Source organism: Petromyzon marinus, chromosome 46, assembly GCF_048934315.1.
Source record: "Petromyzon marinus isolate PM22_M1 ecotype Great Lakes invasive population chromosome 46, UKy_Petmar_22M1.pri1.0, whole genome shotgun sequence".
Lineage (NCBI taxonomy): Eukaryota > Metazoa > Chordata > Hyperoartia > Petromyzontiformes > Petromyzontidae > Petromyzon > Petromyzon marinus.
In genome coordinates, this window is record NC_133712.1 from 18,250,848 (window position 1) to 18,276,957 (window position 26,110).

Consider the following 26,110-nt stretch of genomic DNA (forward strand, 5'->3'; position numbering starts at 1 on the left):
TGCATTCTCGGCAACGACGCTCATGATTTATTTCGGGCTATGTAACAACGCGGTGGAAGCAACCGGAAAGAGTGGAAGACCTAACAGAGAATGGCCTGACGACGACAGAAGAAATTGCTGCCACAAAGAAGCGGCCACTACTTGAGCGTCTTGGCACAAGACAGAGGAAAGTGGAAACAAATAACGAAATGTGCAGTGGACACCTACGGGCCATCTGCCCATGGATCGTGATGGTGATGATGATGATATAACAACGTGGCGGTGGCTCGCCTTCCCACCACGTGGTAGCCGTGTCGCTGCCCACCTCGAGGCTCAGCGTGCGGACGCCGCTCGACATCCGCAGCAGCCTCCGGCCGGCGGCGTCATCGTCATCGCGGAAGGCGGCGAGCGCCGGGTCGGCCATGTAGGAGAAAGGGAAGGCCCGCGGGTTGCCCATCGCCAGCGACACCGTGGCCGTGGCTGGCAGGCGGCGTGGCTTGCCCGCGGCGCTGCCGTTCGGCGGTAGCGGCGGTGCGATGCAGGTCATTACGTCGCCGTGCGCCGTCGCCTCGCAGGCCTGGGGGGATGGGGGGGGAAACGAAGATCTGGGTGACACGGGAGGCGGGACGGAAGGCACCATATGTGGGGACGTCGACAGAGAGGGTGACGACGGGAGGGAGGCGTGACAGCGATGAGTCTGCAGGGGACAGCAGAAGGGGCGAGTTGCAAGTGTTCTGTTTATTGTTGGACCTGGGTGAAAACCCGAGAGGTCATTTGCAAAGGTCACCTGAATCACAGCAGAACGACAAAAAGCAACACGTAGCAGTCGAACCGTGAATTCAAAATACATTTTAAATGGTTCAGAAACGTAAGAAATCGTATATATGTATCAGAAAAAAGTTTTGCTGAATGGTGGGCAGGCGAATGAGTCGGGATTGTGCGTCGCACTGACGCCACGCCTCCTCCGCACCCACTTCCCCCCCCCCCCCAACACTGGGTACTCCAGTTTCCTTCCACTTGTATAATAAACACACCCTTCATTAAACGGCTGAAAACATCTTAAAATAAACACAAAATGCAGAACCCTCCTGAACAAGAGGCATATGACTCAGCGTGGCTTTGTTGGATAAATAACAATTATTTTATATAATTATGGAATGTAATTATTTGTATTATTATAAATATTCAGGGCAGGGACACAGACCTAAAATTAAAAACCTCCCCAACCATCGTCCTTACCACCGCCCTTCAAGCATTTCATGAACCAGCTCCTGCTCAGGGGACAGCGGATAGATCACAGCCGATAACAATGATGCTGTTGCTGCCGCCGATTCTCACCGCTCTCAGAAGCTCGTCCGTGTCGAGGTGCACGACCAACTCGGGGCTCTCCACCGAGTCCAGGTTCACTCCCCGCACAGTGAGGACTCTCCCACCGCTGCCATCGCATTCACACAGAGGGAGACAGAGCTCGCGAGAGGAACACGGTGCCACCCGGCGCTCACGAGAGGAACACGGTGCCACCCGGCACTCACGAGAGGAACGCGGTGCCACCCGGCACTCGCGAGACGAACACGGTGCCACCCGGCACTCACGAGAGGAACGCGGTGCGACCCGGGCCTCACAAGACGAACGCGGTGCCACCCGGCACTCACGAGAGGAACGCAGTGCCACCCGGCACTCACGAGAGGAACGCGGTGCCACCCGGCACTCACGAGACGAACGCGGTGCCACCCGGCACTCACGAGAGGAACGCGGTGCCACCCGGCACTCACGAGAGGAACGCGGTGCAACCCAGCACTCACGAGAGGAACACGGTGCCACCCGGCGAGTACGAGAGGAACACGGTGCCACCCGGCACTCACGAGAGGAACGTGGTGCCACCCGGCGCTCATGAGACAAACACGGTGGCACCCGGCACTCACGAGAGGAACACGGTGCCACCCGGCACTCACGAGAGGAACGCGATGCCACCCGGCACTCACGAGAGGAACACGGTGCCACCCGGCGCTCGCAAACAGCACCCACCATGCAGCCACGGTGGCTAGGAGATGTTAACTCCCTCTCTTGGAATGCAGGAAGTCGTGGGTTCGATCCCGACCCTGAAGCCTGCTGAATATTTAGAGTATGCATGTTTTCTCTCCCAATGATCGCGTGCGTGTAGAGAATTTGGCTGCAATAAATTTCCACGTGATAAGCCACTTCTTTGAACAATACCTTGTAGCTAGGTGGCTTCTAAAAAAAAGCTATATAGTTCAGTGGCCATTACCTGGTAAAATAAAAAATAATATTTTAGTTTAGCCACCCACCCCGGCTGGTGCCACATCGTTAGGTCTGAGATACGGGCTGCATTGTGGGGAGAGTGAGAGGTGCTAATGTTAGCGTAAGGACCGATGGCCGATTGCATACAACCATACAACCACCTTTTCTGGAAGTGTCTATTCGCAGGCCACGTGCTGCGTCACCTTGTGCCACGCAAGGACAGCCGTCACCGGGAAGGGGTCCTCGATTGATCGTGGGACGTTTATTATTGTTAACGTTGTTTATAGAGTGGAATTTAGATTTTAATAAATCAATATCTGCAGGACCGTGCATCCCACCCGCCCTGCCCGCCATCGCGCGGCATTGCCGTTAGGTAGCTGATGTGACGTTCAACGCATTGGGGGTAAGTGGGGGAGCGGAGGCGCCGAGCTACAAACTTCCCACGGGTGGGGGGGGGGGAGATGGAGGGTTAAGGGGTGACTGTCTCAAAATGTCGAGCTTTTTAAAGAGGGCTCCCCCACATTCTTAGGGCCCTAAGTTAATAATGACATTAATTCATGATGAAGGTCACTCCTGATTTCTTTCGCGAAAATATGTCAGTCGTTAAGTCTCAATGAGTGGGGGCGCCACCACCCCCATCACCCCCCTCCCCCGCCTCGGGGCCCTCCTGGACAGCCACTTCACAGTGGAGTTAATGTGGTGTGTGTGGTGTGTATGGTGTGTGTGGTGTGTGTGGTGTGCGTGGTGTGTGTGGTGTGTGTGGTGTGTGGGGTAGGCAGGGTGTGTGTGGTGTGTGTGGTGTGTGGGGTGGGCAGGGTGTGTGGGGTGTGTGTGGTGTGTGTGGTGTGTGCGGTGTGTGGGGTGGGCAGGGTGTGTGGGGTGTGTGTGTTGTGTGTGGTGTGTGTGGTGTGCGTGGTGTGTGTGGTGTGTGTGGTGGGCAGGGTGTGTGTGGTGTGTGTGGTGTGTGTGGTGTGTGTGGTGTGCGTGGTGGGCAGGGTGTGTGTCGTGTGTGTGGTGTGTGGTGTGTGTGGTGTGTGTGGTGTGCGTGGTGTGTGTGGTGTGTGGGGTAGGCAGGGTGTGTGGGGTGTGTGTGGTGTGTGGGGTGTGTGGGGTGTGCGTGGTGTGTTGTGTGTGGGTGTGCGGGGTGTGTGTGGTGTGCGTGGTGTGTGGGGTGGGCAGGGTGTATATGGTGTGTGTGGTGTGCATGGTGTGTGTGGTGTGTGGGGTGTGTGTGGTGTGTGTGGTGGGCAGGGTGTGTGTGGTGTGCGTGGTGTGTGGGGTGGGCAGGGTGTGTGTTGTGTCATGTGCGGGGTGTGTGTAGTGTGTGGTGGGCAGGGTGTATATGATGTGTGTGGTGTGTGTGGTGTGTGGGGTGGGCAGGGTGTATATGGTGTGTGTGGTGTGCATGGTGTGTGGGGTGGGCAGGGTGTATATGGTGTGTGTGGTGTGCATGGTGTGTGGTATGCGTGGTGTGTGGGGTGTGCGGGGTGTATATGGTGTGTGTGGTGTGCATGGTGTGTGGTGTGCGGGGTGTGCATGGTGTTGCTTGGTGTGTGGTGTGCGGGGTGTGTGGTGTGCGGGGTGTTCGTGGTGTGCGTGGTGTCCGTGGTGTGCGTGGAGTGTGTATGGTATGCGGCGCGGTGCGTAGCAAGGCACCTGGCGGCGCTCACGGAGGGCTCCAGGGCCAGCGCCACAGGGTCCGGCGCGTACTTGAAGGAGGCGCCGTTGGGCATCGTGCGCATCGCCCCGTCGATCCGCAGCGTCACCTCGTGTCCCGCCGGGACGCCCGCCACTGCCGCCTCTGGCGGCGTCACACACTCCAGCAGCTCGGAGCTCACCCTGCCCACGGCACACGGCACAGAACGTCGGGCTGACGACCGGCGTGGCGTCGGAACACGAGCGCGGGCACAGACCGCGCGGGATACTCGGCACAGTGCGGCGTGCAGGAGGGCGTGGGTTCGATCCCGGACCCTGACGATGCCTATTGCATATCTGGAGTGCGCGTGTTCTCTATCCTCTTGATGACCGAGGGATTTTCGTTTCTGTGCTCCTCTGGATTTGGCCCCTTCACGTTTAGAAACAACACGAGCTTAGATTATTCGGCTGCAACTATGAATTCCCACATCTGATGATGTAAGCCACTTTGATGAGATATCATAATGTGTGGCCAGGTCACCTTTGAACAAGAGCTAATACCTCAGCAGGCTCTTACCTGGTAAATAAAATAGTAGAGTTTGGAAACCTCCTGGCTGACTGACCGCGTTATTCTGTCCCCAATCTTCCTGACAATCTCCCCACGTGCGACGAGCCTGCGGCATCTTCAGGTCGGTGTTATCACCCTTTGCCAACAGAAGGATGAACGAGGCATCCCTCTCCATGGCAACACGTTCTACCGTGTCCTACATTTAAACTAAATAAGTGATAAAATAAATAATTAGACAATTAATCTCCTTTCCATATCCACCCCTCTGCCCAGTCAAATAAAAGTAAATATTCACAGATCCTATCAACCACACATCATCTCAGCAGCATTGATTCAATACAAGCGGAACTCTTGAGCGCCACGATGGCAAGATGTTAACAACCTCACTTGGTATACTGGCGGTCGTGGGTTCGATCCCGACGCTGACGCCTGTATATTTGGAGTTTGCATGTCTCTCTCCCCGTGGTCGCGTGGATTTTTATCTGGGTCATCCAGTTTTTCCCTCCACATTTAGAATCAACATGCTTTTACAGTATTTAGCTGCTATAAATTTCCACGTGATAAGTTACTTCGTTGAGCTATCATTTGTGGCCAGGTGGCTTCTGAAAAAGAACTACATAGCTCAGTGGCCTTAACTAGTAAAATAATCATTAGTTTTAATTTTAGAACTAGTTTCGACATTCAGCGTCTCATCAGCAATCAGGCTCGCTCGAATCAATGATGGCGAACTGCCAGGTATTTATCGGCAAGGTCCCTCGTCTCTGCCAGACATGGGACCGAGCGTCATGGGGCTCGCTCATCCTGTTGCTTTTATTCCCCAGCACGCCGCTCGCGATAGCCCTGCGCTCAACAGGCCCGGCGTGCGTTACCGCGTCAGCTTGCAGCTGCTGCCCGTGCTGCCCAGCAGCAGCTGTCTCCGCGTGCCACTGTCGAGGTGTCGCCCCCGCACGGTGACGCGAGTGCCCCCCGAAATTGGCCCACGCAAGGGTTTCACCTCCAGCAGCACCGGATTCTGTGCCACACACACGACAGAGACAAAGATTCACCCCTGCCCGTATAGCCTTCAACGGACCGTTGGGGCAAGTGCTGTTAAGCGAGCACCTATGAAGCCCGGCATGTTGCTCGAAGGGGTGGTGTGGCGAGCACCAATTCCGGCCACATTCGTCTCTCCAGTGCTGATGCTTAAACACCACACTCGGTACTCATTTAAAGCTGACTTGGCTTAAAGGAACCCCAGGACCTGTTCAGATCTCACTTTCCACCGATGATTCTCATTTCACGAACCACATGCATCCACAAAGACAAAGACCCCTCCGTGTAGCCTTTAATAGAATGTCGGGGCAAGTGCTGCAGGCCAACGTGACATTCACAGGGGTGGTGTGGCTGGCGCCACGCACGGCCGCCTGCGTCTCGCCAATGCTGATGTTTATACGCCGCATTAGGTACTCATTTAAGGCGAAAAAAACATCGGGAAGGCCTAGAATCGGATCAGAAATTCATCACCGATGTTGGTTGGCTGTGAGTGGGAATAAACCTTGGGTCACTGGGTTCGACTATATACACACACACACAAAGTTGGTCACGTTTGTTATCATGGAGGTGGTTGAAGTGATAATGATGGTGCCAATGCTGCTGCTACTCAAAGTGACGATGATGATGATGATGTGTTTGATATGCAGCAATGCTTCATATCCAACACTAGAGTTTGTAAAGATGAGTGTGCTGAGTGAGTGGGTGGGTCAGTGAGTAGTTGGGTGGGTGGGCCAGTGGGCGGATGGGTGAGTGAGTGGGTGGGCGAGTATGTTGTGACCTGCAGTGTGGTGGTTGAACACAGTGTGATGGACGAAACTAAACAGTCAGTGTCTAGTGGACTGAGTCCTCTACATGAGTGGAGGAAACACTGCACGGTCGTACAATGCTCCCAGCCTTGCCTCAGCCACCAGGTCCACAGAACTGGCAGTGTGACCGTGTTACACAGTGGAGAGGTTAGCTCACCACAAACTGCAAACCGGAGATGGTGGCCACGCCTTGCTCGGTGAACCGCGCGGCCTGGCTGGTACTCGGCGCCAACTCGTTCACAAACACGTGGATCACCTGGGGCGTCTCTGGACGACCGACAAACGCCTCCAGCTGGCAGCGCAACCTGCAACGCGATCGCAAGGGACACATGGTCGCGCACTCGCAAGGGTCGCACGATCGCAAGGGACGCACGGTCATAAGGGACGCTCGGTCGCAAGGGACACGCGGACACGCGGACGCACGGTCGCACGTTCAGCCTCGTGGTCCACCCGCCTGTGGCGGAACAGTCGGCGAGCGCCTATTAAGGACGACGCAGCACACGAGGGGGGCGGTGCGGAGAGCGGCGCCGTACCCAGCCCCCTTTGTCTTCCGTGCGAATGTGCACAGCCACCTTTTGTCAATCCACTACTGGAAGACGGCCTCCCTGTGAAGTGCGGGTCGTGGGGGTCACACCACATGGACAACAGTGACACAAAGACAAAGATCCCCCGTGTAGCCTTTAACAGACTATTAGGGCAAGTGCTGTTAGCTATTAAGGTCGGCACGAGACACGAGGCGGTGGGTGGCCAGCACCACGCCCAGCTACCTTTGTCTTCCCAGTGCAGACGTTTACACACTGTACCAGGTACTCTTTTAAGGCTAAGTCGACCTAGGGGAGGCCGAGGATTCAAATATTCACCACCGTTATTGGTCGTGGGAGTGGGAATCAAACTTGGGTCACCGGTTTCGTAGTGGCAGTGCCACCGCTCCCCACACATATGCACGGATGACACAGACAGTACACAAACACATACCATAACACAGACGCACAAAATGACACACACGAACGCACGACAACATTATGACGATGGTGGCGGATGATGAAAGACGAAGATGTTGATAATGACCGCACAGTGTTCGCTCGCTCTCACAGAGAGAGAGAACGACGCAGAGGCACGAGGAGTAACCATGGATAACAAAGTGGGAAATGCAACAGTGGCAGTCGCGCCGTGAGGCGGCGCCAGATTCTACCCCAAGCTCTACGGTCCTCTGCATACCAAGGTGTTATTGGCCAATTAACGAGCATTTCCACGTGGGAGTAAATTGGGGCACTAGGAGAAGACCTATGCATGTGAGGGGGCAGCACTCTGTCCTAAATAAATGGGACAAACGGAGATTAGTCCACATTCTGCTGCACCACATTCTCCTGGCGAGCTAGTGTACCTCCTCAACGCCCACGGGAAAGGAATTTCCCAATATTTGTGTGATCCACCAACCCTTGCTGTCTCCACAGTGCTGGGCTTACCCACCACTGCTCGGCTGACAATTGATAATGGTGTGATGATTATAGTAGTGGTGGTTGTGGTGATGATGATAGTGGTGGTGATGATGATAATGCTGATGACAATGGTGGTAGTGCTGATGACAGTGGTTGTGATGCTGATTGTGATGATGATGGTCATGAAGGTGATGATGCCAATGGTGGTGGTGGTGCTGATGGTGACGATTATGGTGATGATGTTGCTGGTGATGATGTTGCTGATGACAATGGTGGTGATAATGGTGCTAATGATGGTGATGTTGCTGCTGATGATATTGGGGCTGATGACGATGATGTTCATGATAATGATGCTTATGATGACAATGCCGCTGACGACGACGGTAATGATGATGTTGCCAATGACGGCGGTGGGGGTGGTGGTGATGCTGCTGCCCACGCAAGCCTCACGTGGTCTCGTTGCTGTGCGTGGGCAGCGCCAGGCAGCCCGTGCCCCCGACGCGGACCGTGAACGTCCCTGCGAGCTCCGCCGGTGACCGCAGGTGTCTCCCGCACAGCGTCAGCTCCGTGCCGCCCTCCACCACCGCGCGCTCGGGGTGGAACTATGCGCGCAAAGACAAAAGTCCCCCAATCCCCGAGATGACCTTCAGAGACCGTTGGGGGCAAGTGTCGTTGGCAAGCACAGACGAAGGCCGTCGCGGCACGCGGGAGGGTGCCACGGCCGCCTTCATCCCACCGCTGCCGGCGTTTGTACGCGAAACCGTGTGGGCATTTAACGTTGAGTTCACCTGGGGGGAGGCGCAGGACGGGAGGTGGCCGGGTGGTTCAGGGGGGGGGGTGGGGAGGGAGTGAACCATAATTTCAAACAAACTGAACCATAATAGAGGTTTTTTTTGGGTTAGATCGCGACTGGGTGGGATGGGGGGGGGGGCAGGTGGCGGATTGAGATGGCGCCACCCGGTCGGGTGCTCACGCGGACGCTCCGGCGCGCGGCAATTTGCGACAACGCGATGAAGGTCGCGACACTAATTAGGTGACGGGAAACCTTTCATATGGCCGGCTGTGCTCCAGGAACCAGATCGACGGTGCCGCTAGTCCCGAGAGCACGTGTTGTCCGAAGGCAGTAGGGGGACGGTGGGGGGGGGGGGTCCCAGCGGAGCGCTTCCTCGCCGGCCCGCGACCGCTCACCCGGAACAAGACGAGCAGAGACTGCCGAGTTCGGGGCCGACACACGGCCTCTCGAATCGCACCGACGGAAACGCTCGGGGAGGGCCACAGAACAATGGGGGGAGGGGCGCTGCCGTCGCTCCGGACGACTCCCGTGGAACGTGCCGAACGGGACGCGCCACAGTGCGCCGAGGAGGCCAGCAATGAGCAGTGCTGCCGAAGGCATAATGGCTGAGAAGAGCTTGCTTAGATTTGAGGTCTCCGCAGCCCAGATCAAAACTGAGGTATCGCCGATATTCGCGTGCCACTTCGGACGAGACTTCAGCACCGGTTAATTATCGATAATTATCGCTCAAATTGGCGACGTTGGTTTAAATATGAACGAGCGCGTCACTCACGGGGGTAGTTTATCAAAGTTCACCACGCCGGTCAGTGCAAGTTTGGTGAAGGGGGGGGGGTCGCGAGAACCGGTTCGAGATAACGCTCCCCGCCGAAAATAGCCACGGCCGAGTTCCCGGAGAGGCGGCGGTGCCGACCTCGGCACCGCCGCCGCTCCGCCTCGGGGACCCGGCACGCACCGCGGAGAGGAGGGGCGGGCAAAAGCGGGGGCTCCAGGGCGTTCCCGCGAGGCAGTGTCGCTCCGGCACGCACCGCCCGGCGCACCACCCGCAGCCCAGCGCGCGTGGAGCGGCCACGCAGCGGCCACACTCGAGCAGCTGGCTGCAGCCCGGCCCCACCACAGGGACCCTCACCACCTACGGGGAGTGGTGGAGGGGAGGGGTTAACGTGACGAACGGGACAGCCAGCTGCGTATCTCAACTCGCATTCTCTGATAAATAAAAAGCAAGATAAGATTCGGGTGTGGTAATCTTGCGGATCCGCCCATGCTGTGAAAAAGAGCTTCATAGCTCATCGGATTCCTCCTGCAGTCTAAATAGAGATTCTGATTCTGAGTCATGAAAGTAATGTGGAAATATAACCACTGCTCCATCAATCACTACGGGCAACATTTTGCAAAGCACACATTTAATGGCTCATGGACAATTTATTTATGATTGGACTTTTGTGAATGATGAATATATTTTTCGGGAAATAAAATATGCCGTATAAGCCACGATAATCACGATAAACGGATATTAGGCGAAAACAAACGATGCAATGGCGGTATGTCGTAGTAACAGAGGGGTCACCAAGGAATGGAAAGCATACAGAGGGTGTCCACCGAGCAGCCAGAGCGATGGGCTAGCTTCAGCAGGAACCGGGCGCATCCTTGCATCTTGGGATCATGGGAGGTGGGGTCGACTTGGGGAGGCCTTTATCCAGCAGTGCATCGATCATGGTTCACCAAGATATCGTAGTATCGCCCCATCGCAGCAAGGCACGTTTGATTGAGCAATGGGCAGTTTTCATCACTCTTGGAAGGTGGTGAATCCACATGACCATGACAGGGGTCAGACTCCCCATAGGACAACCGCTTTGGCGAGTATCTCCACCAACGCTGGGATTTCCTAGCCAAAGGATGACTGTGGCGGCAGTTTTCAGGAACTCGCGAGCCCTCCAGATGATTTACGACAGCTGACCTTCTTCGGGCTACCCACTTGTAGAGCGTACATCATACAGGGTATAAAACAAACAAGTATATGATGATGCCCCTCCTCTTCCTACATCCGTCCCTCCAAGTGAACTATAAAACTACGTTCTTTACACATCGCATCGGCCACACGGCCTACGGGAGTGACTTTTTTTTGTTCACCAGCATTGGTTCAACACAGGCACAACTCTAGCCCAGTGTTGATTTTCATCGTCTCATCAGCAGTCAGGCTTAAATGCTGGTGGACAGCTGGCTGTTTATAGGCAAGGACCCTCTCCGTTAGAAATGGGCCCTAGTTTGACAGATTTAACATGTTTTCAGGACGGAGGCAAGCGGATGTTATTAAATTCCAGCAATATCGTGGACTGGGTGAATGCAGCTGCCCTGGCACATCATAAAATGAGACATTTCATTCCGCAATGTGTTTCGTATTAAAGAGGTCTCAAGTAAAGAAGCTCCGTTTGTTCTCACAATGACAGAGCGGAAATGGCATGGCAGCTGATGGTCAGGAGGCAGGTGCAATATAGGCTCTCCATCCAAGCCATGTGTGTGCGCGTGTCCAGCAGACACATGTCCTGGCACAAATAATCTGATATAAGCTAGAAGCTAGACAAGATAGCCCATCAGGAGAGCCTCTCAAGAGACGCATTTTCACATTTTCTTTCGCAATTTATTATTTATTCATAGGGCACTTTCATTCTTCAGCCGATGGGCTTTATTCAGCCAACCGACAGCTAAGAGGGATTTTGTCAGACACGCTCTTCACGCAACCGTATCCACCTACGAAAAGTTAGATTTACTTGCTTTACATCATCTGTAGAAACATCAAACACATATACTGGCATTCTGACAACCACAACGAATGATGGCAGCAAGATGTTTGGCAGCTTATGCCAATGTTCACGTCTACTGGCCACAACAAGAGGGCTTCTAGAGAGAGAATTCGTGGAATTTTGCTGTTCCTTCTCCTCCTCCATTGAAGGAGCGCAGACTAAAGTGATTTAGTTTAACACATAGGCTTTCGTTGCCAATATCATCCATAATATCGTTTTTTTGGGTTAGATGGCGTAAATATAAATGTGTCGTCAAACCCGCCACCATCCGACACAGACAATTAGTGAGGTTTGTCACGTAAACAGAATGTGACAATTCGTTACTGGTACAGCACAGCGGCGTGTTGGAGAGTGGATTTGGCTGTCTACCTGTTCGTTGTAATTACTGGCGAAACGTCGTACTCAGATTGTAAATGTTGTGGCTTGGCTCTCCAACACACCGGTCACCGCATGTGCCGCGTGTTGCCACGTGTGGCCGCGTGTCCCACGTGTCACCGTGTGTGCTGTGTATCACCGCCTGTGCCGCGTGACACTTCGTGTCACCGCGTCTCGTCCGCACCTTGTTCCCGGAGACAAAGAAGAAGTGGCGGTTCGGGCCATCATACAGGGATGCGGGGCGGGCCGAGATGGGGACATCCGGCGTTGCGCGGAGCTCGGCGTATGGGAGCGGCCGCCCGCCCATGCTCACTGCGATCTGTCGACACGCACGTCCGGAGAGATCGAGCAAAGTCACTTTGCATCGGCACATACCATTGGCAAAGCAATTTCATCTGTTCACCTGTTCGCTTTTTTGGCTATAGTGGCAATCACATAAAGCACAGATTCATAAGCGATGTTTGGCTAAAGCTACGTATATAATTCTTACAAAAAATATATAAAAAATGTGGCTGCTACCGGCGAGCTGAAACAATAGTGATCGGCGCGGAGTGAAATGCTTGTGTACACCATCATGATTTAATTTGTTTGGCTATAAAAGTATGAAACCGGTTACCAGTTTGCCGCTCGGTCCAATTTTACGGCAAGGGCTAAAGAGACTCTCCAACAAAAGTTACTTTTGCTATTGTCTCCAATAAATTACTCTACCCTGCCCACTAGGTCTAGGATTTTTTTTTACATTTGATAACCTTGACTTAAAGCTTTCATGACTGCAGGAATTCATATTCTGGGATCTTTCGGTAAAGTCACATAGATAGAAAAAATCATATCACGACGTTTCAATCGCAACACAATAACGACGTTTCGATCGCAACAAAAGCAATTGTTGGCTTGTGTTGCGATCGAAACGTCGTGATTGTGTTGCGATCGAAACGTCTGATATGATTTTTTAATCTACGTGACTTCACCGAAAGACCCAAGAATATTTGATAACCTCTCACTCCTTTAACCAAAAGCTACTTTGTGGAGCCTGAAACCAAATGCTCTGTCAAAACATCAGCATGCTTTACTGCAAACCTTTGATATCCCGGCCAGGAAGGTCGTGTTCACCAATTTGAAAACCACGAACCCCAATCGTGGAAACAGTGGCATAACACCCCTCCTAGCCCTTGCAGGCATGGAGCATTTTAGCAACAAGCTTCAAGACAGAAAACGGAATTCCCATGCAGGAAGGTCGGGTGGAGGGGATGCGCCACTTTGGGGGTTGCGCCCCCTTCCAGGAACGGGCGGGAGCGGAGTGCCGCTCTGTGGGACGTTAGTTCACAAGTTTGCACGTCGCGTGTAAATTATTTTATTTGCGGCGTTTTATAACATTCCCTCCCTCCTTTTGCCCCCCCCCTCCCTTTCTCTCTCCCCCCACCCACCTCCTGGCTCCCCTCCTTCCCCTCCTCTTCCTTGTCCCCCTTTCTCCCCGTATGCTATTTATCTTTCCCCCTCCCCATATAAATCGTTATGCCGCCACTGGTGGCCCCCACCTGGGTGGGGCACTGAGCCCAATTCTCTCCCCCCCCTCACTAAGCCCTGTCGCATCCAACTCGGCCTGCTGCTGCTGTTGTTGTTGTTGTTCGCGGAATGTTTGTTCCCCTTCCGTTCTGTGATCGGCGCTGTGAACCGGGCTCGCGTTTAGTTGGAATAAAAATTATAACAACAAAAACATTTGGATGCCTAACTAACATTGCCTCTTCTGATCGTTTTACAATTATAATTCGGCCAATGAATGAGTCACTAAGTGCGTTATGCTCATGATTATGTTGTGTTAAGTGAATTTTTTGTGCATCGTACATTGACAATGACATCCAACGACTCGATGGCCAATTCATAAACACGAAGAAGGAAGCATCATCACAGCAATGGTGACGCACCACTCCGCTACTCCTGATGCAATCATCTGGCACAACCACATCAGTGTACAAGTGTAGTGTTCTTCACAGAGACACACACTTGAACTTGGAGGCAACACTTTCATTACTACACCCCAACAGGGTACTACATAAGATATAACGATATAGGTGGTAACGACCACGGTTAACTCGGACCCCAAACGGGATAACTACTCATCCGAGTGAGGTCAGTAACGTACTGCCTGACTCACGATGCCAAACGTGATGACCGAAGAGCGAGGAGACCTCAAATCCATCGTGTTACAAAACTCAACCAAGGAATTAAAGGGAGCAAAACATAATTAATTAATTATTGTTAAAGGATTACACTGGTAATAGAAAACAAATCCTAAATTAATTTCAAGAGATAATTAATAATGCGTGCATTCTTGTAAATGGCAGTCAACTAAATTAAATAACCCTACGTGAATATGTTAAAACCAGACTATAATGGAGCAAGTGTGAGTCTGTCTGATCCTCTGTCTGCGGGCGTTGCAGACACTGCAGACATTGTGGACGGTGTGGACGGTGCGGACGTTGAGGACGTTGTGGACGTGGCGGTTCCTCTAATGGAAGTGAATATTGCTCGGCCACGCGTGGGTCACACTCGTCTTCCCTGATGTGCGTCGGCTGTGGTTTGTTTTCGTGGAACTCCCGAGGTGGATGTCACTCAACTGTGAAATGAGGGGCCCCCCACGTCACGCATACGTCAACCACGCTGGTCATTACTGATATACTGGCTTGTGGCTGACACACGTGCTGCGTTACCACAAGTGCATCGCAAGGTAGCCGGCGAGCGAGCGATTGAGGTGACTCTGCGAGTGTTGGACCATCAATCACTCCGACTGCCGCTTCACTCTGAGTCCAGTCAGGTGCAGGGCGGTAGAAGCTCGGAGCTCCACCTCAACTGAGACAGCAGCAGGGTTCCAGCTTTGCCCGACTCTGTGCTATGTACAGCAGCAGCAGCGATAATCGTTCGGAGTAAACAAAAACGCCGTGCGTCTGGATAGACAATCACGACTACCTGGGTGGCAAAGTTGTTTGAGGCACTGCCTCGCAATTGCAAAGGTCAAAAGTTCAAATCCTGATTGGGGTTCCGCTCAGCCTTCTATCATCACGACAGGGCTGACAAAATGAATATTCATCATGTCGAAATCCACCAATGGTTGTCCTATGGAGACTTTCCCCAGCATGGGAATGTGGAATTTCCACTGCTGGTTCTGGGATGCCAACACACCGCTCCACTTTAACTTTACTCCACGGGCGTAGAAGGCCCACGTCTAACGTGGGTATCATCGATTTAACAGCATGCAGTGGGGTGTGCAGCATCGCGCACGTACAAAAAGCTCTCAGCTTTATCCACACCACCAGCACAAAGGAACTGAGAGTGTGACCATTTTATCGTTCAAACCGCCGCTCAAAGAGTTGTGAAAACATGGCTGTCCCGTAGGGCGGCGTTTGTAATGCGCGATGCTGCACATCTGTTTGCGTTGTTTTAAAGCTATTCCCTTTACGGCCTGTGCTCGTGTTTATGTTGTGATACACGGGTTTTCTTGTAATTTAAAGATTTGAGCTGCAGTGGTTAATAACGCAATGGGCATCACAACTGCAGCATTGAAACCAACACAAATCCCCAGTTCTGGTGAACATTCTGCCATCAATTTTCCGCACAGACATGCTAACTGCTAGAGAATTTACACGTTTTCTTGTCAACGACAACTACCTACCCATCAACCAAGACTTCAACAATGTACAGTGATGGAAAAAAGTATTTGATCCCCTGCTGATTTTGTACGTTTGCCCACTGACAAATAAATGATCAGTCTATAAATTTAATGGTAGGTTTATTTGAACAATGAGAGACAGAAAAACAACAAGAATATCCGGAAAAACGCATGTCAAAAATGATTTGCATTTTAATGAGGGAAATAAGTATTTGACCCCCTCTCAATCAGAAAGATTTCTGGCTCCCAGGTGTCTTTTATACAGGTAACGAGCTGAGATTAGGAGCACACTCTTAAAGGGAGTGCTCCTAATCTCAGCTTGTTACCTGTGTAGTGGAGTAAAAGATACCCATGGGTAAATTGGCCACATACAGTACATACAGACATACAAGCAGTGTGGGTCACATAAGATCGAGCAGGTGGTGGAGTCACGGGTGGCGTAAACAAACCGAAGTAATTAAAGGAGTCATGGCACGAGGGCTGTGATTGGTCGAGAGGCTGTTAGCGTTAAGTGGCGGCGTCGCGAAGTCTGGACCGTTGGACAGGTGCGAGCTGGCGGGAAAATGCCAGCGAGCCACGTGGCAATTAATTAAGGCTGATTGGAAAGGGGATAAAACGCTAAGTGATGTGAACGGGGAGTTGAGTTGTTGTTGGGCAGTTGTTGGCGAGAGGTGGAGAGATGCGAAGAGGAGAGCCGGCAAATGTTGGGGAAGAATAGATTGAGAGCCGAACCCAAAGGACAGTAAATAGCGATAGGGAGAGTTAGCGTGAGCAGAGAGGTAGTTACGGGGGAGATAGGTACAGGGAGAGTTATGGATAGATAGAGTCCCTGTGTGTGCGGAGATAGATAGAGTCACTGTGTGTGAATAGACAGACAAGCCACTGTGTGTGCGGAGATAGATAAAGTCACTGCGTGTGAAGAGATAGACGAGACACTGTGTGTGAGGAGATAGAGGGAGAACTACTGTGTGTGGGAGGAGTATGCGCGGATGGTGCTGAGGGGAATCGGTGTGGCCGAGTTGACGGAGCGCGGAGAGGAGAAATTATAGTGTGTGCGGAACGATGGAAATAAAAGTGACGGTGGAAGAAAGGCGGCTGTCGTCCGAGTAAATTCACGGCACTACACCTGTATAAAAGACACCTGTCCACAGAAGCAATCAATCAATCAGATTCCAAACTCTCCACTATGGCCAAACCCAAAGAGCTCTCCAAGGATGTCAGGGACAAGATTGCAGACCTACACAAGGCTGGAATGGGCTACAAGACCATTGCCCAGCAGCTTGGTGAGAAGGTGACAACAGTTGGTGCGATTATTCGCAAATGAAAGAAACACAAAAGAACTGTCAATCTCCCTCGGCCTGGGGCTCCATGCAAGATCTCACCTCGTGGAGATGCAATGATCATGAGAACGGTGAGGAATCAGCCCAGAACTACACGGGAGGATCTTGTCAATGATCTCAAGGCAGCTGGGACCATAGTCACCAAGAAAACAATTGGTAACACACTACGCCGTGAAGGACTGAAATCCTGCAGTGCCCGTAAGGTCCCCCTGCTCAAGAAAGCACATATACATGCCCGTCTGAAGTTTGCCAATGAACATCTGAATGATTCGGAGGACAACGGGGTGAAAGTGTTGTGGTCAGATGAGAACAAAATGGAGCTCTTTGGCATCAACTCAACTCGCCGTGTATGGAGGAGGAGGAATGCTGCCTATGACCCCAAGAACACCATCCCCACCGTCAAACATGGAGGTGGAAACATTATGCTTTGGGGGTGTTTTTCTGCTAAGGGGATAGGACAACTTTACCACATCAAAGGGACGATGGACGGGGCCATGTACCGTCAAATCTTGGATGAGAACCTCCTTCCCTCAGCCAGGGCATTGAAAATGGGTCGTGGATGGGTATTCCAGCATGACAATGACCCAAAACACACGGCCAAGGCAACAAAGGAGTGGCTCAAGAAGAAGCACATTAAGGTCCTGGAGTGGCCTAGCCAGTCTCCAGACCTTAATCCCATAGAAAATCTGTGGAGGGAGCTGAAGGTTCGAGTTGCCAAACGTCAGCCTCGAAACCTTAATGACTTGGAGAAGTTCTGCAAAGAGGAGTGGGACAAAATCCCTCCTAAGATGTGTGCAAACCTGGTGGCCAACTACAAGAAACGTCTGACCTCTGTGATTGCCAACAAGGGTTTTTCCACCAAGTATTAAGTCATGTTTTGCAGAAGGGTCAAAGACTTTCCCTCGTTAAAATGCAAATCAATTTCTAACATTTTTGACATGCGTTTTTCTGTATTTTATTGTTGTTATTCTGTCTCTCACTGTTCAAATACACCTACCATTAAAATGATAGACTGATCATTTCTTTGTCAGTGGGCAAACGTACAAAATCAGCAGGGGATCAAATACTTTTTTCCCTCACTGTACCTCACCATGGGTGCCACGGTGGCAAGACGTTAACTCCCTCACCTGGTATACAGGAGATCGTGGGTTCGATCTCAACCAAGATGCCTGTATGTATGAGTGCATGTTCTCCCAATAGTCACATGTATTTTTCTCATGGTCCTCCGGTTTTTCCCTCCACATTTAGAAACATTAATTTACAGTATTTGGTTGCTATACATTTCCACACAATAAGCCACTTCGTTGAGCTATTATTTGTGGCCAGGTCGCTTCTGAAAAATATCTATATAGTTCAGTGGGCTTTATCTTATAAAATAAAACATAGTTTAATAGGAGGGAAACAATAAAATAATAAAAATATAAAACAAAATTCTCACAACGTTTCGACTGCAACACAATCAATCATCATCAGGTATGAAAACCACAACAAGAAAAATTTTAAAAAGTGGCGTTTTTTTAACGTTAGCACCACGGATAGCGATTTGACAGTTTGTTCAGATGGACGAGTCCATCTATGTTCGAAAAAGAGGAGGGGGGAGACGAAAAATAAAGGATGCGGTCGGAAAGCCACCTTAAGCATGATCAATCAATTAAGACCCGAAATGGTTTATCAAATCCTTTGAATGATTGCTAAGCCAGAATCCAGCTTCTCGGTTGAAATTGTCTCTGTGTTTGTATATGTGGATAGCCTCATGAACGAATCTCTCATGGTAGCCAGATGGCTTGCAGAGAACCTCTGTCTTGGAGAAGTCAATGTCATGTGGACCTACTGAATTATAACAGTGACCTGCCACGGCCGAGGTGTTGGTCCTACCGTGTTTCAGGTCTGCTTTGTGTTCACGAATGCGGTCCGAGACATCTCGCTTGGTTTCTCCAATGTAACTACTACCACAGAGGCAACTTAGTTTGTAGTCGCGAGGGTACTGTATGTCCGGAATCACATCTTTTACAGACGGAACCAGATCACGGATTTTATGTAATGTGTTGAATCGGACCTGGATCTTGTGTTTATTCAAGATTTTGGAGATCTTTTTTGTGATCCCCGCAATGTAGGGTAAAGTGATGGTTTTGAAAGGCTCCTCAAGAGGGTCCTTCTTCATGGCTGGAGTGAAAGCTTTGCGGATTGTGTAGTCAGAATAACCATTAGCCTTAAGAGCTTGGTGTACGTGCTTGAGTTCACTGGCTATCTGTTCCTGGTCGGATGTGCATTGGGCTCTATGGTGCAGAGACTTGATGAGGGAATTCTTCTGGGATGGATGGTGGTGGGAATCCGGTTTCAGGTAAGCATCCGTATGGGTAGCTTTCCTGTAGAGAGTGGCTCATTGAACCATCAGGTCTCTTTTTTAGTCTACGTGACTTTACCGAAAGAACCACTAAGATGAATCCCTGTAGTCACGAAAGCTTTAAATCAAAATTTATAGTTTAATAGTTTTAGTATAACTCAAAACCGGATCGCCTTTCTGTGTTCATGCTGTCGCTATTGAGGAATCTCACCCAGATACGGAATAACGCCGGGGAACAGTGGAACAACGCGGATGTCCAGAATAAACACCTCACTCGAGACCCAACATCGCACTGCCTGGCTTTGACATTCTTTCTACCCGATCACACCGGAGGAACCATCAACAGGCTACTGTGCACATCACTATCATGGATGTAAAATTCAAAACAAGCCACAGGAGAGCAATTGTGGCCATGCAACCCAAACTATGGGCCGTATAGTAAACCACCGTAGTCTGTGCTCTTTCAACGTAGGAGGAGTAGCAGCAAAATGACACCAACGCTCTGCTCAAACCCTCTCATGGCTATCAGAACAAGACATTGGCATCGAGCTCCTGAACATATCGCTGCTGCCATCATGCACAAGAACACTACCCAAATTGCCTACAGGAAAACACAAACATCTAGAAATTGAAAAAACAAACAACAACCGGAGGCTGACACTTGACGAGAGCGACTGTTTTGTCGGGGCTACTCAACACGACCACTGGGGCCACTCCACGGCGGTTGTTTCCACTTCCGCCTCGCCACCCAACCGCCTCGCTCGTCTCAACCAATTTAAGTTTCTCACTAAAACTCGAGAAACGCCTACAAGCGTCACAGCTGCAGAGTGCATTCTACATGGACCGCCAGTTTGTGCAGCTCAATTACTTATTCACGTGTGTTCACTGGGTGAGACATCCACTGTGTAAACGCAAACTGCACGAGGTATTGAGTTCGAGTGGTCGTACACGCGGAGCCGTTACATGCATCTGCTGTGTCGACCCACGGCCTGGCCAACCTTGCAAACCCAGATGATCCATGCCAAGGGGTTTTCCAGGTGAAATGTATTGGCAACAGTACATAGACGAAATTAGATGGTACAAACAAGACAGATAGCCCAAATGAGACCGTGGAAACGAGACATGGAACAAACATGACCATACTCACGTGACTGTACAAAGTACATACGGGACAGCAGAGATGAAACGGAACAAACGAGGCCGGTAGTATTGACAGTGCAAACAAAAACTCGCAAACAAGACAAAAAGCAATAGATCATCAGTATTCCATCAGTATTCAGTCAGAATAAATCATTCACAGCCTTATGTCAATCCACTGCTGGATGAAGGCCTCCCCACGCCTTGGGGGTTGTGGGGGTTCCTGGACCATACATACTTCACCGTGCTGGCCAGTGCGCGTCGGAGAGGGCGGGCAGCGCAGATGCGGGATCATAGAGGTACAGAGTGGCATTGGATACCGCTGCTCGCCACCGATCGAGTAGGGCCGCAGTCGGCACCGCCTGCGATATTTTACAAGATGGTCGATCGCCCGCGGCCGACGGCGTCCACGCTCGACCGCGCCGCCGGTCCGGTGCCGGGCGACCGTGCCGAGGCCGCACGGAGCTCCGCAAGTCGATTGCCGACCGCCCCGCCACCCTCGTCACCGACGTCGTTACTGCCGGGGCGCTCACCTGCACGATGCGTCCGTCCGCAGTGCCCAAGCTCGCCAGCGTGTCGTTGCCTGCGGCGCCCACCGCGATCGACGTGAGCAGCGTGCCCGAGAATTGCCGCTGGTAGACGTCCACGCGGGAGTAGGGCCTGGCGATCAGGGCCCGCACGTCACGGCCGCCGGCGCCGCACACTCGACGGGGCACCGACGGCTTGCCCTGGGGGGCAGGGGGGGGAGGAGGAGGGGAGACGAGGTCTGAGCGAGGCTTGTCGCGACGAACTCGAAGCGGCTCTCGTGTTTTTGCTCTCCTCGCCGTTCTTGCGGTCTCCAGGCTAATTTGCCGAACCGGGCGAGAGCCCGAGAGGTAAGGGGAGAGAGAGTCTCGTTTGTAAAAGTGACCGGGGTCCACCACAATTAGAAAATAACATAAAAAGCAAGCCACAGCAATGAAGCAAATAGAAACCAACAGCAAAAACAACCGAATAATAATTATTAACAGTTATAATGCGCATTCCATCCTAGGATTCCAATCAGATGAAAAACGAGAAAATAAAAATCAACCACATTTGCAGATGTCACATATTGTGCACAGACATAACCAACGTTAAATAAAATGACAGCACACGGCTGTCATGAAGGAAAGCGCTGTTTCACAAGCAGTCTGCAGTATTTCGCAGTCGGAGCGATGTTGCTGTGAGTTATCCCCATTAGTAATTTGCGGTGTAATTGCTCATATATTACTCAATTGGCACCACGACGCCGACACACACACGAACACACACCAAAGGGCTACTCCTTTCTGAATGGCATCACAGAATCTTTGACGTCCGTTGTGATAAGCAGACTGTTCACTCTTCCACAGTTAAAGTAACTGCAGCGTTAACTGGGGCGGCCGAGGGGGTTCAAACCGCAAACCTCCGCGACAAGCAGCGAACACGCCGCCGCTCGGCCACTTAGTTACTGGCTACAAGGGGCGATGGGCTGATGGATGAGTCGAGGTGCAATTTAAAAAGGCGGGATGGCGGTTAAGGTCCGGCGAGCCCACAAGGTGGCTCTGTAGGAGGAATATTATCGGGGTCGGAGAAAAATCCCAAGTTGAAATTCTCCCGGCTCGTGACACAAGGTTAGGGATTTTCATCAGATAAATAAATGAATCAATTAAGATATTAACGTTGGAGCCCAAACATAACAAAATGAAAATGACTCATCAAACCGAGTCGTTTTAATACGAACAACGCCACTGCGCACCAACAATGTCACCTGCTGTCACTTCTGCAAACCAAAACTAAATAAAAAAATTTGTATATTACCAGGTAAGGCCCATTGAGCTATATAACAGCTCTTTTTCAGGAGCGACCTGGCCACAAATGATAGCTCAATGTAGTGTCTACTAATGTGGAAATGTATCGCAGCCGAATACTCTAAACACGTTTCTAAATGTGGAGGAAAAAAACGGAGGGAAAAACCGGAAAAAACGGAGAAAAATCCACGCGATGACAGGGAGAACATGCAAACTGCAAATATACAGGCATCAGGGTCAAGATAGAACCAACGGCCCCTCCTGCATACCAGGCGAGGTAGTGAACATCTCCTAGCCACCGTGACAAACATCACCGTGTCCGTTTATTCCATTTGACGAATTTGCAGGAAATCGGGTAAACACAAGACGCAGCATACACGAGAAGCCTGCCAACGCACCACGTCCATCCAGTTTGGAAAATAAACAGTTTATGCAAGTTTCCCCGAAACCAAATCGTACTCCCTCCTCTGGCGGAATGCGCGAGACGTGACGCTGGAATGCACCCAAGGGGCCCTGGGGTGTCTCAACCGTGTGGGGTTTCTCTGCCGGACATATCGCATGATAACCGCTTTGCTTTTTTTTCATTCAGCGCTCTCAATGCGCTCTTTTGAAACGTAGTAAAACTGTACACACACGAGCAACTACCACCACCTCTAGACTAGGTGCAGAAAACGAAACACAAACATAGATGCATTAACACTCGTAGTACAACCTCGATTCAGTGAATCTAGAGTTACATTTTAATCTGCTGTTTTATTGAGGGACTGTGTGTTGTCTTGGTGTGGTCTGGGACTGTTTTTTGTTGTCTTACCCAAACTTGCATTAAATGTTGAATAATCGGCAGGAATGTATGTACTTATGCAATTTGTACTGATATATTATAGTTATGTATTTTTTTTGTTTGGGACTTGGTAACCTTTTCTCTATTTTGCGCTCCAACCGTTTGTATTGTTTGTCGTTGTGACATCTGCGAAAAAAGAGGTACATAGTTCATCAGATTCATACTCCTGCAGCCTAAATACAGATTCTGATTCTATTCTGGGAGTCACTGCGCGGGTGACTGTCCCCCGGTTGTCGCTCGGGTAGCCCTCCTCCCCCTGCCACCACGCGGTCCCCGTGGAGCACACAGGCCTCCAGCAGCGCATCAGAAAAGCAAGCGCTGGGCAGAGCGTAGAGGAGACGCTCGCCGATGGAGACTCCGCACTACCACACGCCCGCTGTAGCCTGGGCGGCTTGTGCAGCAGCATCGCCAGCAGCATCACCAGCAGCAACAGTACATTGTTTTCTGCTTCTGCAGATGCTGCTGCACAAGCCGCCCAGGCTACAGGAGGTGTGTGGTGCAGTCTCCATTGGCGAGCATCTCCTCTGCACCCCGTGCAGGAGGAAGTTGACAAGTGCAGTCACTCCCAGAACAGAAGTCGGACGACAAATTCAGACCAAGGCTGCGGAAATCTCAAATCGAGGATTACGTTGGCTGCAATACAAGTTCAGTTGCAAAACGCAATTTTGTAAAGAATCTGTGCTGCTATGGGAGGGGGCATGATTGGCATATCCCATAAGACGTACATTCTACTCGTCTTATCTTCACTTCGTGTGAATAACAAGACAAAAGTGTGTACGTCACTTCTGGCACACGCTGCTTATCCACAGGAAAGATAATTGGAAGTTCACCACGCGGATAACGGGGAGATCCGTGCGTCCACTCTGGCACGTGGATCATAGGAGCAGTGGACAACAGACGGTGAACGAGACGCGTCTCACCGTGCACAATTACTTTCCAGAAACTCAACACGTACTTCTTCAACACTGGAGCCTTAAAAGGTGGGAGAAATGTATAAATAAAAGATATATAATAGGCGACCTTCATTTGTGTGCTACTAAGATTAGACTTTATATTTTTTTATTTTAAGGCCAGTGTTATTGATTTAAAAATGTCTTTGTTCATTGTTTATGTAGAAAACCAGAGGTGCTTTCCAGTTTCACAATGCTGTTGGCTGCGTTCCCTAGCCGCAGACAGAACACGGCCTGCCGGCCGGCGAGCCCCGGCACCGATTAAACGGACTCCGAGGAAGTAATCGAATGACATCATTCGTGATTCACGCACACGCACGACCGCCGTTCCATTCACCAAGACGTGAAAGGCATTGTTATTCACAAGGGACAGGTCACGTGGCCCTGCCCCGTGCCGGCGGGCGGCGCTTCTCGGCTCAGATCGGCCGCCTTTATTTAATCGGTGGAAGTCAATTGAGGCTGCAGGTCCTTTTTCACTCGGGCCTGGTGGGGGGGGGGGGGGACAAACGAATGGTGCGCAAATAAAACGCAGCTGATTCATCCATACAGACATAAAAAAAGTCTCGATGCCTGCAAGATCGAACAGCTGCGGTGTCCCCATCGGGTGGACGGAGAAACGCGTGGCCCACTGCTTGAGGGTTGGCCACTGGGAGATGGCATCGAACCAGCGACCTCTGCGGCACCGCCCCACGCGCACGCGGGGCGGTGCCAGCCGAGGGCAACGCAGAGCCGAGAACCGAAGCGTGCCAGCGGCGAGGAGCCGGCAATGCCAAGCCCGGCCTCTTTAAGGAGACTGCCGCTACGTGCGCCCCTTGTGTGGGCCGGAACTTTGGCAACGCGACGTAAACACGGGGTGAGCTGCGGGCGGGGGGGGGTGGTGACACTCGGAAAGGTTCACGCGGTTTCCAAAAACAACGGCCAGCCGGCTGGAGCTGCTGCTGCTGCCGCCGCCGCTACCGCTGTTGGGCGACAAACAATGATGATGGCAACTTTGTGTGGACAGTGCAGTCAGCCGGGGTGAGGCTCAGTTGGGGGGGGGGGGGGCTCATTAGTGAGCACCCCCGTGGTGCCTGTGAAGGTCCTGTTGTGAAAGCTCGTGTTAGTTGAGGCGACATTTTGTGGCCACTGATCTAATTTTGGCAGACACCTGCACCGCCAGCAGCCGGGTAAACCAGCATTGCGATGGGGCAAGATGGGACGCAGGTCACTTTAACGCTCAATATAAATAGTAATTTATAATAATGTATTTGTTTTCATCATTTTGATAGTGAAAAAAAATGTACCATACATATAACTGTCCAACCCGTGCTGTTAATGCTTTGATATTTGCAGCTTCGAAGACAATGCATATATTATCAAAGCATGTTTGTTTGCATGTTTTACCACAAGCATGTGTGATTAATGCCTCGTGATGGGTGTCTATCTGGTGTTTGAATATCATAACACCACCTGGAGTTTTACAGGAAAGGGTAAATCAACCCTTTTCTTTTTCATCATTTTGATGGTCCCATAGAAATAATAAATTAATATATTTGGTATTGGCGTCATTCTCAAAGTGCAAGGCTGTAATCACGAAGGCAGGCGCTGCCTGACATGATCAAAAGTATATTTAGAGTAGGGGTCTAAGATTCCTGCTGCTATCCCAATTGAGACATTTACAGTGCAAAATTTAGCAAATTTGGCCCGGGCTTTACAACGAACGTTCACCACGTTTAGAAATTATCTCTGCCCGTCCATCACTGCGGGGTCCAATACGAAGCAGACTTCAGCTGAAATGTGCATGGGCGTCCAGAACTGACCCTGCTGAAAAATCGGCGGCAAGTTTTACAGAACCATGAGGATGCAAGCTTATTCATCACCACTTACGCTGCTGATGACACGACCTTGACGATGATGATTTCACAGTATGTCTTATCTGCTTTGGTTTATATTCACAATGTGTGTCAATCGTCATATTACCATATTTGGAAAAAAGATGACCTGGGTGGATTCCTCTCTGCCTGGTGCGTGGCCAAGTGTGCTGCTCGAGCGGTAACGACATCACAACGTTGAGCCGGGTTCGTGCGTCGCGCTCACGTCACGCCTCCACCCCACCCTCTTCTTCAGATGAGTATCCCGCATACAAATGTGCGGGATACTCTCTCATGCTATCTTATCATCATACCCTCTCGGTCATACTCATACTACATTACTACAGTGAGAGAAACAAGTATTTGATCCCCTGCTGATTTTGCACGTTTGCCCACTGACAAAGAAATGATCAGTCTATAATTTTAATGGTAGGTTTATTTGAACAGTGAGAAACAGAATAACAACAAAAAAATCCAGAAAAACGCATG

At 51.1% G+C, this 26,110-nt stretch overlaps 1 protein-coding gene across 2 annotated transcripts in view; it reads right to left on the bottom strand.

Moving 5' to 3' along the window:
• Positions 1 to 26,110, bottom strand: part of LOC116952409 (hepatocyte growth factor receptor) — a 63,272-nt gene that overhangs the window by 20,093 nt on the left and 17,069 nt on the right. For both annotated transcript variants that reach the window (XM_032971773.2, XM_076074264.1), the window contains exons 3-11: positions 20,703 to 20,897; positions 11,869 to 12,003; positions 9,464 to 9,640; positions 8,169 to 8,320; positions 6,437 to 6,584; positions 5,311 to 5,453; positions 3,895 to 4,077; positions 1,318 to 1,414; positions 305 to 556 (exon numbers count right to left, since the gene is read on the bottom strand). In XM_032971773.2, coding sequence (XP_032827664.2) covers positions 305 to 556; positions 1,318 to 1,414; positions 3,895 to 4,077; positions 5,311 to 5,453; positions 6,437 to 6,584; positions 8,169 to 8,320; positions 9,464 to 9,640; positions 11,869 to 12,003; positions 20,703 to 20,897 — 1,482 coding nt within the window. The remainder of the gene's footprint in view (positions 1 to 304; positions 557 to 1,317; positions 1,415 to 3,894; positions 4,078 to 5,310; positions 5,454 to 6,436; positions 6,585 to 8,168; positions 8,321 to 9,463; positions 9,641 to 11,868; positions 12,004 to 20,702; positions 20,898 to 26,110) is intronic.